Source organism: Telmatherina bonti (genome assembly GCF_933228915.1).
Source record: "Telmatherina bonti genome assembly, chromosome: 5".
NCBI lineage: Eukaryota > Metazoa > Chordata > Actinopteri > Atheriniformes > Telmatherinidae > Telmatherina > Telmatherina bonti.
The window spans coordinates 23,513,669-23,531,603 of NC_136623.1; the positions used below are offsets into that span (position 1 = coordinate 23,513,669).

Consider the following 17,935-nt stretch of genomic DNA (forward strand, 5'->3'; position numbering starts at 1 on the left):
CTACATACCTGCAACTGCAACAGACAGATCTAATAAAAAGAAATAGGGAAACAAATGAGAACAAATTAAATGTGAAACGATTCAGTGAATCTAAGGCCTTGCTTGTTAGATTTCCGTTATGTAGACTGTGGTTTCATCTTCCTGTGGAGGACCACCTAAACATTGAGTGCAGGATATCTGTAAAAAAAATGGAGAGCTATGAAACCATACTTACTACAAAGAAAGAGGATGGCAGTAATGAAGAACTTCTGATATGCCATTGCCTTCGAAGTGAGCTGTTATATGTTCTCTGAAAGAAAAAAAAAGAGACAAAACAAGGCCTGAAATTCTTCCTCAGACATGTATAAATCTACGTATAAACTTACTCAGTTATTAGTCCCATGAGGAGTTTTGTACTTCATTGTATTTAATACGTTAAAGATAAATCACCCATGGTGTTCGAGAGACTGTGGGCTTGGCCTGCTTTCATTTCAATGAACAACTCAGCTTTTTAAAATAATCACAAACTGCTGCATAGGCTTGTAAAAAAACTTTTCTGAATACAACAACAAAACTAAAACCCAAAAACAAAACAGTTTAAACCTGTCAACTACATAACATGTATCAGATTGTATATTAATAGCTGCAATGAATTAAGGATAGGACTGATCAGCTAACTGAACATTAATGATCTGATGCAATATGCAAAATAATACAGGTAAGATTCAACATGAAGGTTAAAACATCACAAACTGGGACAGTAAGAAGAGACAGTTAATTGGAGTTAAATCCTCTTACCCGCTCTACTCGGGTTCATCTGTCTTCTTAAGTCCAACTGATGATGCATCTGCGTTTCACTTTTGAGAGGCGGTGTCACATTCATAACTTCTGGTAGGCTGAAACACCACCTTTCTGTACGGGGAGGCGATGTTGTGGTTGTAGATTCTTTTGCTTTACTAACAATTTAACTGTGAAAAACAGGTTTAGATGACAGAAGTTATTGTCATTAATGTCATTGTGATAAAATGTGACAAAAGTTTATCGTGATGAATTTAAAACATTGTGAAAATAAAAAATAAATAAATCAATAGTTGGTGTGCAGTGTTTTGTAGACTCACCACCCACCATATGCATTTTATCCAAAGACTGAATATTTCATTTCACTGCAGAAAGTAACATAGTTATATCTTCTTATTTAGGGTAAAGTTAAAACTCTAAAGATCACAAACTGGACTATCTTCATGGCATCTGACAGTTTAAAGAGAGATACAGAGGCCAAGAAGTGTGTAGGCTGTTGAAGTATCACCAAAGTGATGAAACTCAGACTCATAACTACCAGGCACCATCAGCAGCAAAACATGCATATTTTATTCAGTACATACTTGAAACAAAACTAATGTAAACAAGCCATTTTTTCAGAGAATTTCAGAGCAGTCTCACACTAGAATATATAACAGCTACACGAGTACACACCACAAAACACGGTTTTACAAAATAACCAACAAAAGGTCATTGGATTGTCATGTCCCTATTAAATGTGTAATATGTCTGTCAGGATCTTTGAGTTTTAGTTCTGTTTTTTGGTTTAGTTCCATTTTTTTTGAGTCTTGTCTTATTTCCTTGGCCTGTTCCCTTTGTGTATCAGTTAGCTTTCATTTCCTGATCCACACCGACAATGGCCCAGTTTTTAGTTTGTTCACTGCAAGATTAATGTTTGTTGCTTTTTGATAGTTTATGAAAATCCTGCCTTTGCGGTTCATCTTGTTTATCATGTCTACATCTGTCTGTCTCCTGCCTCCTGGTCCTGCGTTTGGATCCTTACTCCTCTAGTCATGCTTTATATTGACATCAAGCTGGCACCCCATCTGATCCAGTTGTTGATGTTTCCCTTTCAGCATGTCCCTCTCTGAAGTGGTCGCCACAGCGAATCATCACTCTGGTGAATTGCACGTTTTATGCCGTATGCAAACCTCTGCATTTATCCCGGCTTGGAACCGGTCCTCAGAGAACAGTTCCCTTTGGAGTGTCGAGGAGCAGGATTCGAACCACAAGACAAGACAAGCAGTTCTGTCACCTGAGCCACTTCACACCCATATTTGTCAGCAAATAAATTTTTGCTTTTCTGTTTTTATTTAGTCACTGTGATGGCTGTGTCTACAGCCACACATGGGTGATATCCAAATGCATCACACATACACTTCGATTTATTTTGTTCAACCAGGATTTAATTTGCAGACCAATATTTTTGTTAGACATTAGTTTCATGTAGCATCACAAGTATTCTAAAAAGCGTGCATTTTAGTTTATGTTGTGATGGTATAATTGTTTTCATTTGTTTTTTCCTTTGAGTTTCAGTAGCTCCAGTCCCTTGGCTGTGAACCAGCAGGTGGCCACAGGGTGGAGCCAGCTAATTGGATCAAACCAGTGGCAGAAATGGGAGGGGGAATTTAGGGTTTTCATTTGTTAATTTAGTTAGGTTTTTGTGTGTCATCCCCTTTGTCTGTTTTTGTTTGGGCTGATCAGCCACTATTTAAGTTTACCCTTGTGTGTCATTTGTTAGGTCAGTTTGTTTCATTTTGTTGCTTGAGTTACTTCTGTTACAAATTCTTTGATTATTGTTTTGTGAAGTTGACCTCTTTTATAGACCTGATTTATTCATTTATGTTAAAACAACTTTTTCTTTATTGGGTCATAATAAAAACCCTATTTTTGCACTTTAAACCGGTGCCTGACTGTGCTTCACTGCTCGGCCCATCAGTCACATTTGATAGAAGTCAAGCATGAAAAATATACAGTTATACATAAAACATGGTAAGTGACTAGGATAAACAAAACATGGTTATACTTTAATAATTAGTAGTTAGAAACATTGCCAGCACATTAAATCAACCAAATTTGATTTCACTTTTCATGCAACTCAAAGTGCTTTACATAATAAAATCAATTTCTGCATATTAAAAACTAAACCTTTACACACCAAATTATTAGTTTAGAAACACACACCAAATAATAACCCCCACCCCCGAACCCCTCCACCTTTTCATTCTAAACAGACATTAATTCCTCTCCTTACTGTCTCTTAACTGAATGTAGACATAAAATTGTTATTAGAAATAAACATCTGGTTTGACACTGCTGTGAGGAAACGAAGTTATACCATGTTATCATCTTGCACCGTTTTCACTTTTACTGGATACTACACTTTGGACAGGAATTAAACTGAGCTGATAGTCCACATGCATCGTAGATTATTAACGGAGAGATATTCTTGACCTTTATCTGATAACTAATGCCTTAAAGGACGCTATTGAAGATAGCCCTGAATCAAAGAGTGTGATCTCAAAACTATCAAAGTTTAAAAAGTAAATGATGGATTAATTTAAAAACCAACATTTAACAGATGGTTTTCATTATGGATTGGTTGATTTTCAACACCCCTATTCTGAAAGGTGACAACAAGGCTATCACACACACATTAGAGTAATCATCAAAATAATGCCAATTCTATTTTGCTCATAAAACTGATTAGTTGGTTTATCTTTTCGGCTGCTTGTTTTGTTTGCTTAGTTTATTTGCTTATTTCATTTGTTCTTTTGTGTGTTACATGTATGTGGTGCAGTAAACATGCTTCAAACTGATAGCTCAGTACCCGAGTAATTAGTCAAGTTTCACAACTGATGAGCACTGCAGTGGTTTTTTTCACGCTTTATCTGGTGGCTGCTAATAAATGGCAAATGAACATAGTGAGTGTGCTCTGCCTTTAAAAATCTTTCCACGTCAGCAGTGCCATTAAAGACTGATTTTGTAATGGTGACAGCAGAGGGAGCTGCAGGGCTTCACAACCCTGTTCTCTATTTTTCATATGCCCTTTTAAAGATGACTTTTTTGTTTTCAATATGCATTTTAATCTTAACAAGATATGTGTAAATGCTTCATTAATTTCAAACAGCTAGTTAAAATGATTAAGGATATGGCACAATAAACAAAATAAACAGGAGTAGAAAAATGACACAAAAAAGAGAAAAAAACAATCTACATCTTTAAAAAGGAACACATGTAAATATGAGCAGCTATAAATATGAACAATTAATTAGTTTATTCAGTTATTCATATAGAAAAATATGGATACATAAGACAATTTATACACAATTGTTTTATGTATATGTGCATATATATTTATATGGTGCAATTATACATAATACAGTGGCATCATATAATACATGACCAGCTGTTAAGGCCTCTGTTTGTTTGAAAATTTGTTCAAAATTTTGCTGTTCCAACACTGAGTTGTTTTTCCCCAAAGTTTCACTCTACTAATGATTAAACCAAAACTTTAAAAAAAAAAAAAAAAAGTTTGACACTGCTTGATTTTGAATAATAATTTCTTTCTAAAATAATATCCTCCATCTTTTTTCTGAAACAATGTTATGTAACACAAAAAATTAAAACAAAACAAAAAAACAAAAACAACAACAACAAACAAACAAACAAAAACAAAAGAGAAAAAAACCCCACAAAAATCCTCAGAGGACCAGAGGAGCTCTAAGCTAAACTAGAGCTCTCTGCGGCTTGTATTACAAACTAGTTTGCCTTTACAGATTAGTCTAAAAAAAACTGTCTACTGTTGTTACCATTATATTGTGTCATCTATCATTACACCTGTGACATTATGCTGGGGAACATGTTCCGCCAAAGGGCTTTGCAGACATATGAGCTGTTTCTTTATATCATTGAATCGCTGAATTTATAAAGCAATGTTGTGGAACCATTACATTTCTCCTCTTTGTGTTTCCATATCTCTATTTCCATACCTATATATTGATGTCATTCATTCATTCATTCATTCATTCATTCATTCATTTATACCACTTCAAGGTCACTGAGGTCACTTGGAACAGGTCACAAGTCCAGTACTGGGCCAACACAGAGGGACAAACCATTCATGAGCTATTTGGCAGTTCTTCATGAAACCATGAGTTGGTGAAGTATTAGTAATGTAATGTTAGTCATGTTTGTCACGTCAAAAAAAAAAAGAAAAAAAGATTGACGTTATTTGTCTAAGATCACACTGATTTTCCTGTAACACTGTACAGCCAGAGAATCTACAGAATTTTTTTCCCCCCCTTAAGTTCACCTGTGTTGTGTGCTGGTACAACTTAAAAATGGTGATGTGACAGATGGCGTTACAAGCTGCTAGTGAATGAATGACCAAACTAGGAAATAGACAGTTAAAATTGTCATGCTTTCTCTTGGATCTTGCTTACCCAGCAGCTGGTTATTGTATCACAAAAACAACAATGAATGTTGAACACCAAGCAGGACTGTCATTCATTCCTTTGAATTCTACACTATGGTGTCTCAGGTAATTTTGCTGATCGTGTTGCTCAAGATTAGGAAATACACCGAAAGCAATCAAAACAGTTAACTTATATCACAATGTGCGCAGTATTTTCAAAACACTTTTTTCATGAAAAAAAATATGATTACACAAAAATATAAAGCTTTGGTCTTAGGAGGTAGATAGAAAATAAAAAATAAGACAAGCAATAAATAAATAAACAAACAAACAAATAGATTAATAAATAAATAAGACTTTTACTGTCTGTTTAAATGTGACTAATATCCTATTTACAGTCATTTTATCTGTGGTACTTATGAAAACTACAGGATATACAACTTGGTGATGCACTTTCTTTGAGAACATAATGTCATCAGTAAGTACCTAAACATAGAAGAGTTGTACATGTGTATTCAAAGGTTTAGAAAAGGTCAAATTAAGTTTGCCTGTAAAGGTTATTGTGCATTTTAGAGTCTCTCTGACCTCATACAGAGAGCAGAATATTCCTAACCTATTGTGAGTCATATATATATAACTTCAAGGAAATTAGTCTTTTGTTGATTATACTTCCCCGTCAAAAAAAACAAAACAACTGGTGTTGTATAATACATTGTTGGAAAACCTGATTAGTCACATTTACAATGAGGTAGATCTTGTAAGGATTATTGTTTTTGATAATGAACAATACAACTAAAGATTTACCCTCTAAAAAAAAAAAAGTATGTATATGTATGTATATGAATATATATATATATATATATATATATATATATATATATATATATATATATATATATATATATATATATATATATATATATGTTTTGTGTATATATATATATATATATATATATATATATATATATATATATATATATATATATAAATATATATATATATATATATGTTTTGTGTATATATATATATATATATATATATATATATATATATATATATATATATATATATATATATATATATATATATATATGTTTTGTATATATATATATATATATATATATATATATATATATATATATATATATATATATATATATATATATATATATATATATATATATGTGTGTGTTTAAAGCTTCTGATAGCTTACTGATACTCTCACAGCTTTCTCTTGGTAATTCTCCACCCTGAATTGCTGGTGAGCGTGTCTCCCAGCCGCCCTCTGCCAGGGGGCGTGGCTTCTGACGGCGTGGGTGGAGACAGCGTAGACCTTCACGTAGCAGCTGCCACAAGTCAGACAGACACACTTCTGCCCACCTGAACAGCACAGCTTTCTCCGGCGACGTGAATTCAACAGACTAGTGACTGAGTGGACGATCCGCTAAGGACATCAGAAGAAAAAACCGTTTCTGACATGCACTTTGATAAATGTGAGTATGCGTGCGAGTACACGTCGTCATGACAACAATACAAACCGAATCTGGCTTTTCACGTTGTTTGTTTTACGTTTATGCAGCTTCATAATACGCAGTTGAATGTTTTGGCCAGAATGGTGACAAGTGCTGCTTCGTTTTAATCTTGATACTGGTGAACTTGTTTACAACTTTCAGCTGATATGTTTGTTTGTGTCAGATGATTTTTTTACGATGACAACTAATTAGAAGTTAGACTTTCTTTATAAGATTTAAAATTACACAGCTACTGCATTTAGTAGTCTTGAACATTTTTGATAGATTTTGTTTTTTTTTTTTTTACTTTGTTGTGTTGGAAGATAAAGATAAAGGTTTTTCAACTTCAACAGTATTTCACAGCTTTTTTAAAAATACTGCTTTAAGCATTATACACAAACTATTTATGAAGTAACTTGAGTGAAATATGTATGACATCATAATTTGGGTGAATCCAGTGGTCAGACCTTATTGGGGAATCCCTGATGCATCTCCACCCATAGTAGCCTAATGTGTTCTCATTTCCCCTTTTGATTAATGCCAGACAAGCAAGTTGTGTGATGTAACAGAGTGACAAGTTTCTCTTCACTATCGTTGTACTTGCTCTCTGCTGAACATGCCTGAATGATCACATACATGTATTTTTGTTGCCCTGAGTCTGCTAAACTACAAAATGAGGAAACTGGTTATGCACTGCTTCTTTCTTTTCTGTGGATGGAGCCAAAAGAGAAAGGTCGTCGGAATCCCCAGCCTCCCACGCGTGTGACTCAATGTCCAGGGGTTTCCACCTCCTGAACGAAGCACAGCCGAGCTGTGACAGGGTTAACCCAAAATGTGCCTGCATCCTCTTACTCTTGGACAGAGCGTAAAAACCATCCCCTTGCTTCCTGCTTCTCTCATGCAATGTGTCAGAGCAAAAAAAAAAAATACAAAGAGTCAAGCAACTTGTGCATCTGGTGAAACTTCTTAAATACAGGCTATGAAGTCATGTTTGAAAATGACGTAATCAGACCAAAGGTCAAAGGTTACATTTTGTGGTAAGGTGAAGTGAGTCAAGACTGAGTAAGGCTGTAGTAACACCTTTTAATGTTGAAAATGAAACGCATCAGTCTTTAAATGTTCTGACTGATGCATGAATTCTGCTTTAGTAACCTTTTATCAGGTGTTGGGGCTACGCAGTGTGACACAAAACAGCACAGGGATTTATTGTTCAGCGTAGTGTTACTAGTGGAAGTGAAAGTCATTTTAAGAAGAAACACTCGCATAACAGAAATCTAAACTGGCAAACCCATGGTTTCATATGTTGTCTCGATTGGATTTGCATGAACTTTTTCTTCCGGAAATACTCCTTCTCTCTCCCTCTCTCTCTTTGTATGTGGGCTGCTGTAAAGACACGGCTGTCCTGTCCTTAATGGACAATACTTAGAGCAAAGAGCAAAAGAACTCCTCTGCTGCTCTTCCTCATAGACATGTAGATTAACAGAGAAAACAAAAAAAGAAAAAAAAAAACCTTTACGCGTGTCAGGTGACGCGCCTGTAACAAAGACAGGAAGATGTGGTTTGTTTTCTGTAGCGTAATGGAGCGGGACAGAAGCTGTCATAGAAAATAAGTGGTGGCAATCCCATGCTGAAGGTTTTCTGATGAATCTCTGGTTTGCAGGGCCACATCATGGAGGAGGTTTCTCCTAATGGAGGAAGTTTCTCAAAGATTTAACTTTGTACTTTGGTTCCGCGGAGAGTGTGGAAATAGACCCAGTGCTTTATCTTTCATGTGTGGGGTGAAGTTTTTGAGGAAACAGCTTGTGTGGTCACAGACTGTCTATTGGAAACATCAAAATTCTGTTTTGTAATATTTTTTTTTTCCTGTTTTTCTCTTTTCCTGTATCTGTTCAATGGAAATGATACTTTTTTATCAGAAGGGGAAAATGTAATCATAGCATGAATGATTATTTTTCATATATATGTGAAAAAGTGAGTTGAAAAATGTCTTCATGGGGAAACAGAGCAGAGACAGTCTCAACTAATGGACAACAAGCATACGACTGTAAGGCGTTATTAGACTTGACTCAAAAATGAATTATGTAAACTTAATGCATGATTAGTCTTTTTAAACAGTTTGGATATTTGGGCTAATTGATCATTAACTCTCACTAAAGGCAAACTAGCAAGAGAACATTTAAAAACTTACACATCTAGACACATTTAAAATCTCAACAATCTATTTTGTTAATTTTACACTGTTTTTGGCATATTCTGATTTATAAACACAAACATTTTCATGCCAGTGAGAGACTTTGTCTTCTGATAAAATTAGTTTGGTCTACTATTTTTATTAATATTATTTTATTGATTAATGACATATATTGTTGTGTTTTACTGTGTATAAATTCATTAAGTGGTACAAAGAAGAAACAGAATATAGACTATTTGCATAGTGTTTCTAGCACTTGCACTTGTTTGGTTTGAAAGATAAGCATCATGACATACATTTCATTGTTAATGTTTACCATTTTAAATGTTCAAACAATATATCTGAAAATAGAAATGTGAATTCATAAAACCATTGGGCATTTGTCATTACATATTATTATATCATATATATATATATATATATATATATATATATGAGAAGTAAGCTGACACCTTTCAGCCACTTATTACACTCTTTAGTTCATGACATTAAAATTAAGTGTTTCAGATTTGGTAGTTTAAATGTTTTTGTAATCAAAACTTTAATATTTAGTAGATGTTTCTGTTCTCTTTGCTGTGGTGAAGACTATGGTAACCTTTAGATTTAACCTTTTGAGCTCTTCATTTCCACTTAAAAAAGGCTGAGGATCTCTTTGAGTCTAAAGAGGGAAATTAATTAACAACAAAATTTGTAACAAAAATCACTTAAAGTAAGAGATTTGAAAAAGAAAAAAAAAGTTTTGAATCAGCTGGTGTGACAGCATGTGTTTCTAAATAAATAAAAAGTAGTACAAATTTGACCTTTTTATGAGAAAAGCCTGTGTTGTCAAAAAACATTAGAGTACACTGCAGTTCATCATGTAGACCAGACCTTTTGAAATGGCATATTTTGGACAGATTAATGAAAGCTGTTTTGCCCACAGACGCAACATTCATGCTTGGTGTATCGTAGACAGCTTGTAAGGATACTGTGCATCATGGTGTTATAAATATTATGATTCGGTTCTAATCAGAGTGGTCGAGGTGAACAAGGCTAAGATCCTCAGCACACCAGCAAAACTAGTAGTTGCTCAGAGAAGCTCATCAGGTTGTGGAACAGCCCAGTTAAGAACAGATTATAATCCTGTTGAAATGTGGGATGATTTGATGTAGACTACACATATAGAAAACCCTTTAAACATCTTTGCAACTAAATAAACTATTAAAATAAATATATAAATAAGGTGAAATCCTTTGCAGTATGTAATTATCTTTATTTCTCTGCACGGTTAAAAAGTGAAGTGCTTGTTTGAATATGTCAATAAAAGTCATTATAGTATAAACTTGACCAAATTGTCAAATCCCCTGGGTATTGTCTTTCATTTTTAGCTCCAAAAGAGAAGCCGTGTTGCACCCTGCCCACAGTGAAAAAACTCTTGGAGCAGAAGAGAAGACGTGGGTCGTTGGCTGTACCACCTCCAACCTCTACTGCCTCTACAAGTCCTGTTCCTCCAACTACTGTGACAGTAAGCCAATCAGCTGCTCACCAAATACGATCATAAATAATTTGCGGTAACTATGCTAATGATCTTCTATTTTCTGCTGCCTCTTCCAGGACTTGTCTTCATCAGAACCATTTACCTGCACAGGTGAGTGCTGGACATCTGAAGGATAAATTCAGAAAAATGCTTTGTTTCCTTTTCTGATCAACTCAGTATCTAAGGTTATGCTCTCTTTCTTCCAGGCGCAGCAAGCAGCTACTCAGACATGGCAGTGAGCTATGAACCGTGGACCACCGCCCCTGAGTCGACGCTCGGTTACTACACCAGCCATCCAGTACCCAGCTATGCTGCAGCCTACAACCTTCCAATGGCACCAGAATACAGCACACAGCAGCAAATCCAAGGATTTATAGATACAAGTCCTCATTCATATGTAAGACTTGCTGATAACATGCTGAACGGTTCTCTAAGTTCCTTTGCTTGCCTGGGTGTTGTTGGTTTACATCTGACTATTTCTAGCAGGACTACCAAATGACAATCGCAGATCCCACTGTAGCTTCGTCTTGGTCGCTTCCAGGTCCCAGCCAGACCACACAGCATTGTTTTGGTCCACCAATGGATGCTGCCAAGTTGGAAGAGGCCAGGATGCTGCTGAACAGCATGGACTACTGCAGAGCTACTTGTCAGGATGAAGATGGAGACACGTGAGTGTCTTTAGATATATAACATATTTTTGGGATTTTCCCCTCAACTTCATGGTGTTGCACAGATTTTTTTTTTTTTACGACCACAGAAAAGTCTGCAAATATTATGATATGAGCTGCAAGAAACATTCACAATTTAATTTTTTTCCCATCAAAGAAATAAAAATGTTCTTATTCACCTTGTTAAAAATAAAAATACAAAGTTGTAAAGCTTCGTGCTGAGAGATTACAACAGTATACATATGAAAAAGTAGTCTGATGTGTTAGTTATTCAACATATTTAAGAACAAAAGTATTAAACAGTGCAATCAGTCTTTAAGAACCTGTTAAACCCTCAGCTCATCAATGTATTGATTTATTGTGAATAAACAATTACACAATTTATTTACTTTCGTAGAGTTTCGTTTTTAGTTGAGAGCTGAAAGTGAGAACCGCATATGCAGTTTGGTAAATTTAGAAATATGATTAAGACATAAAAACCCAATGAGTCAGTCAATCGTGCTCAACGATAAGAAAGCCCAGTAATATGGAAAGAAGTTTTAATAAAGTTATGGTTCAAATTAAAATTTGTTTATTCTGATTAACCAGCCTATTTTACATAGAATTCATCTTTTGTCCTTGTCTCATCAGCATCCTGCACATTTACACTGCCAAGGGACTCAGGGAGTGTGCCTTTGCTGCTGCAGAGAAGCTGAGGGATGTGGACAGGCTCGATGCCAAAGAACACAAAGGAAAAGTAAGATCAAGAAAAGTGCACATCTTATAAAGAATGAAAATGACTCATGCTTTATTTGAAAAGTTTCTTCAGTGATGATCATTTTTATAATGCATATTCTTGGGCAGACTGCTTTGCTGGTGGCGGTGACGGCGAACCATCCAGAGATTGTACAAGATCTGTTGTCATTAGGGGCAGACATCACTGCTTGTGATGTTAATGGACAAACTGGACTTCATCTGGCTGCCCACTATGGATTCCCTGGAGTTCTGCAGGTAAATAAGCATCACTACTTAATTACTTAATTACAATAATATTTAAAAAATGTACAGAAATGAGTTGAATATGAAGGCCTCAATAGTAATTTTTTTTCTCTGAAGGCGATTCTTTCTTCCCTAAGATCAGCTGATTATCTGGAAACCCGCAATTTTGAAGGTACCTTCATGCTTTAGTTCCAATTAGAGTGTCAGTAATTAAAGGATGTTAAAATTATGTTAACAAATTCCCACATCACAATTGAAATTAAAAATGACATGTCTTTGCCTCAGGTATGACTCCTCTGCACTGTGCAGCCATTTCTCACAGTGTCACCATCAAGGCTCTGTCCACCATCGGGCCAGCAGATCATAATCTTCAGGCCAAAGCTGCAGAGAAGCTCTCATGTGTGCAGATGCTACTGAATGCAGGGGCTTCCCTTTTCAGCCAGGTACAGTCACTCAATAGATTATGAAAAAGAAAGGTATTCATTAAGATGGGTAGCTCTGAGGTGTCAGCGAAAATGTACAGTTCATAGGGGAAGTGCCCATGTTTCATTTAACTAACATGAGGTCATCCTGCCAGCCGCTTCTCTTTGTACTCCCTCTTTTGTTTTCTCTGTCATCTTTCTATCTTAAAGGTCAAAGTTTGACTTGTGGTTACATTATGTTTTTTCCATTGCTTCCAAATCTCCAATTCCAGGAAATCAAAAGTAACAAGACGGTCCTGCACTTGGCTGTAAAGGAGGGGAATATTGACCTGGTGCGCTATCTGCTGAGGAATCCCCTGTCAAACATGAAAGACTTTGTCAATATGAAAGTGAGTCCCACACTGACACGAAACTCTGACCTGTTTGTTTCGGATCTGTTTTTGCATGTACACAGTAAGTTGCACCATATAACTAGACTGACTGTAAACACTGTGACTCATGCTGCATTTGCATTTTTGTCACAGGCTCATGGCCACACAGCTTTACACATGGCGGCTGGTCTCCACGGTAACCCCCACCAGAAAGACATCATCCAGCTGCTGCTAAGCAGAGGAGCTGATCCCAGTATCCGTAACCTGGAGAATGACCAGCCAGCTCACCTGCTGCAGAGCGATGGGCAGGGAGAGCAGGTACACAGCCCATCATCTCACAATGTTAAGTCTTGCTGCTTTACTGGATTTCGAAAAGAAATAAACAGTGTTTGCTTTATCTTTTCATTTGTAGCTCAAACTCTTGTTGAAGAAACGAAGTGCTTCTTCCCGACGACGTATCATGTCCTTGCAGGACCAGGAATAATTGAAATCACTTGTAATTCCCATTTAGAGGGAAGTCTTAAAGTTGCTTCCTCTTTTGAGAAGGGGATGTTGCTTTTACTGCTGTAAGGTTTTGGGAATCTCTAGCCTATATATTTGGTCCATTAATCTCTACATTTCTTAATCTCAGTGTTTTAAACACATTAATATTTAATAATTTTAATTTGCTTTTTTACATTCAGTGTTTATAAACCTATGTTCTATAAAACCATAAATGCCTGCTATAATCCAATTCACAATGGATTTTTAATTTGCTTGCAAAGTTATCCGTTAGCTTTCTGTTCCTAATTATGAAATGCCATTTTAAACATTTTGACATACAGAGAAAAATTGAAGAATTACTTGTTTACAGGGAATAGGAGAATATTACTTACAAAGAAGTAGAGATGAAAAGAAAAATCATTATGTTTTATAAGGAGGTTGGAATGATATTTGGTCTCCTGATAGGCTATTTTTCCAATGTATCGTTGATTTCTGTGAAATCATGCAAATGAACTCCAGGACTATGTCCCTGAAACCCCTCTGGGTCTACAATTAAAAAGCCCCTTCATAAAGTATCATAGTGATACTCTGAGTGATGGTTTTGATTTCTATCAGCGCATGTATCTTAATAAATAAGAATTTATGTGTTTTTTAAAAAAAATCTTTAATATAATTTTACTGTCTTGCTGTAGGCATCATACATGTTTGTTTGTAACAGACAGGGAAATTTTCTTTGTGGAAAAAGAGACTGTAAAAGCTTATTATTTGCTCATGACAAAGAATGTGCCTTCTTTTCAGGCACATTACAGAACATGCGATAGCATATTGTATGATTCACTGAACATTTTCACTCATGAGTAAAATGAACACAGTTCCATCAGACTGATTTGATTTTGATAGCAGCCTTTGAACAATCCTATTTACACTTGAAGTAGGCAGAAATTAGCAGGATGGAAACTACACCATCCTCCAAGAAAGTTGTGTCTCGCAGTAATTTAGACTTTCAACAAAGGAGCATGTAATCTTAAAGCCTCCTTTCCTCCTACCTTTACTGACACAAAAAAACTTGAAATGAGTAAATCATTTCATGTCTCTCACTTATGTGTCATCTTTGACTTTAGACTTGCTATAATTGATTGTAAAACTCCCCCAAAGAGATCAAGCTTACAAGTAAACAATGTGTTCATTATTTTTTTATGTTTGGATATTTTCATTCCTATCTCTGTTTGGTTTATTTTTGGCAAGATTTTATTTCTTTAAAATCATTTAAAAATATATTTTCAAGAAAACTGTACAAAAATAAGCATACATAATTGCCATTTGAAAGTTGTAAGCAAACTGTTTACCAGAATATATGGATGTTTTCTCATCTACGGCATTACATTATGTTTAATGTTCAGTATTGTGTGAAATGTTTTGTTTTTATTGGATCTATTTATTATGCCATTAAGCTATTTCTTTATTTTTCCCTCTTTTATTTTTTGTGAAACACCCAGATAAGTTGACATAAACCAAAACGAGAAAGTTACTGTCAATCAAACCAAGTGAAATTTGACTGGTCAGTACATGCTAGTGAATTAATGCAAAATTGACAAATTTATGATTGTGTAATCATGCTTTCAATTTTTATTGTGCAACAAGAATAAAATTTACAAATGAGAAATTACATTTGTAGTATTTCTTTAAGTGCACTGTATGGAGTCTTATTAATGCAAATAATCTCATTTATGAGAATTCAGTGGGATGGTTAGGATTATAATAATAGGTTATGTTGGGAAAGTCTATTAAATGACCACCAACCATCTTTTCAGCTGGCGAGGTATTTTAGCCCAGGAAGAATTTCTACAAAATAGCTGGTGTTGCCTTGCTTGCGTTGATCTTTTGAAGACATTCTTCTTTTTTATGCGCATTCTACATTTTCTATACGGCCGGAGGAGGGACTGAAAAAGAAACACATAAAAGTAAAAAGGAGAGGAGGAAAACAATTGTGGCTTAAATTAGTAAAAATCAATCAAATATACTCACTCTCTGTCTTTGGAATTTGGGTACCAGAGGAGCTTGAGCTGCATTTGGGAACAAGGATGAAAATAAGTACATAACATTTATCTTAAGATGATCAACAATAAAAATAAAACAGGTGTTCATTTTCAAATCTGTGGCAACAACTCTGAGCTAAAACTGTGCTTGACAAGACTATTTGTATTATCGGGGCTAATGAACTTAAAATCAGTTGAAGCCACAGAGTTCTGATTCCTGGTGCTGAAAATTTGTGAACTCTAACATTTTATTTATCACAGCATAAATATGATGAAGATCAACAGATTTCAGCTCGGATCCTTAAATTAACAGAAGCTTATTTAAGAAATGAAAAACACACTACTTGTTTATCTAGTGTCAAATAAACAAAGACATATAAACTGAGAGCAGCAAAATGAGAATTGACTTCTGTATTAGCTAACATTGACTTGTGCTGTCAGAACTGCATCTATGAGTCCTGCATGGCAGCTCAGAGGAAGTTAAAGCCATGCAGAACAACTGAGCTCTGAGGTATTGGTGGGTTTGTTCACATTTGCTCCCCTGCAGCGTTTACATTTCCTGACCTTTGACTCAAGGTAATACATTTAACTTGCCCATTGCAAGACATTAAAGCATTCTTTATGAACAAATCTTTAGTAGAATGAGTTGTGTGCTTAGTCACACCAATGAGACTCACTTCACACACAAATGCCCTGACATTCATTCACCTTTAGAATTTACTAATGTAATTCAAATTGTCCCATTAAGTACAGAAAGTGCAGATATGAAAAACAAGTCTAAAACCACGAGACCACCACTCCCATGTTACACAGATGACTTTCTGATGCTGAAATTATGTGTTTACTGTTACAACTCTCTTCCTTTGCAGCCTCACACAAGTTTTCCTCTTAAAATGATCGTTGTTGGTCTATTTCTCCTACTGAAATGTTGGTTGTGACAAGACATAAGACTAACAGACAGACATACAGATTCATCAGATATGTGACAGATTTATTTAGAATATGATAAAGATATGATTATGCATTATTTTCCACAACAAACAAATAAACAAGTATGAGATTTTTTTTTATTTTGGGCTCTTTAAAAAAATGTGTTTTTAGTTTTTGTTCGTAAATCTGATGATATTTATGTCATATTTAGGCAGCAATATTAAAACTTACAGAGTTCACAAATCTTCAGACATTCACCGCTGTTTAGCTATAAGAGCACTGTGCAGCTTTTTGTGCTGTTCAAACAGAAGCTCACTTTCTTCTTGTTTAGCCATTCAAGCAGCATGCGATCAGCTGGGTGTAGACACGGCCCATTCACAGCCAACACACCAACAGTGTGTTAAATGCACACACAATTGTGTAAACTGCTTCACGTGTTGGAGGTGTGTGTTAGGCCGTGTATGAAGAACAGAGAGGGAGAATCTCGAGAGGTGGCATCCAGTGCAGGGAGATGGAAAAATGGGGAAATCATTCTTTTTCTTTTTATTCCTCCTTCCTCCCCAGTTTACAGTGGTTGTCAGTTTCATACAACATGCACGGGCAGATCATCCACTAAATCTTGCACAAATCTTACTTGGAAGAGGATCTAAAACATTTTGTGAACTTTTTACCTGTTTGAGGAATGATAGATAAGTTAAAGAGTTAATATTTTGTCAAATAAATCTTCAAAATTTTGATTATGTAAAAAAAAAAAAAAAAAAAAAAATCTAAACTTACTCAGTGCTATTAAAATGCCAGAGACAAACATAATAACAGCAAGGATAACGCCTGTGGTCCTCAATGTCTCATAATCTACAAGGGACAAAACCATGTGGGAATTCACCAAACACTCCTGATGGAGTTCATAATACACTGCAGTCACATGACTCAATGTGTAAAGCAAAGTGTCCTTAGTGTTTTTAAAACTCATACGGTAAATAAACCAAATCTTACCATAATCAAAGTCGCTTTGGTCTGGAAAGATTGATTCTGCGAAGAAATAGTCTCATCAGTACACATCAAATCAAATAAAAGCAATCACTTCGACGCAATAAACAAAAATAAGCTTTCTGGTGGGTTTCTAGTTGGGCAGGGCATTCAGCTTCCCTAGATCTGCAGGTCTGGCTTCTACACTCTACAGGAGATTTTTTTCCACTCAGAGGAGCTCTATGCAGCATCTTTGCTCAGCAGAAAAAATGGGTTACAAGCCAGGAGCAGCATCACAGCAGAAAAGAGGAGGAGGGTGGGGGCTTGAATGGAGAAAAATGATAAGAGCTGAGGAGATATTTGAAAAGATGTGTTTTAGTAATGCAATAACTAATTTTTCATATAGAAAGGTGCTGTGGGCTACTGACTGCCAATTTAGTTGGTAATCAGGAAGTCAGTAATGACACAGCTTACATGTTGCTGAATTTTCAGTCTCAAGGAGCTGGACTAGCAGTTTTTATTTAGTCTTACTGTTTTCCCACTTCCACAAAAAATAATCAATTTCAAAGAAGTGCTTATTATTGGTCCTTAAAGTGGGAAATTTACTTTAAAATTTCCCCTATTGTGACACTGCATCAGCACTTATGA

General features: G+C 35.5%; 1 protein-coding gene across 1 annotated transcript; it reads left to right on the forward strand.

The window, feature by feature from the left end:
- The first annotated feature begins 6,582 nt into the window (after window positions 1-6,582).
- On the forward strand, window positions 6,583-14,957 carry nfkbid (nuclear factor of kappa light polypeptide gene enhancer in B-cells inhibitor, delta). The gene is made up of 12 exons (XM_079240171.1): window positions 6,583-6,708; window positions 10,285-10,421; window positions 10,511-10,544; window positions 10,640-10,830; window positions 10,920-11,101; window positions 11,732-11,837; window positions 11,945-12,091; window positions 12,197-12,251; window positions 12,365-12,522; window positions 12,774-12,890; window positions 13,026-13,190; window positions 13,285-14,957. Exons 1-12 carry the CDS (start codon window positions 6,693-6,695, stop codon window positions 13,354-13,356), a joined length of 1,380 nt encoding a protein of 459 aa, XP_079096297.1. The 5' UTR covers window positions 6,583-6,692; the 3' UTR covers window positions 13,357-14,957.
- Window positions 14,958-17,935: the final 2,978 nt, after the last annotated feature.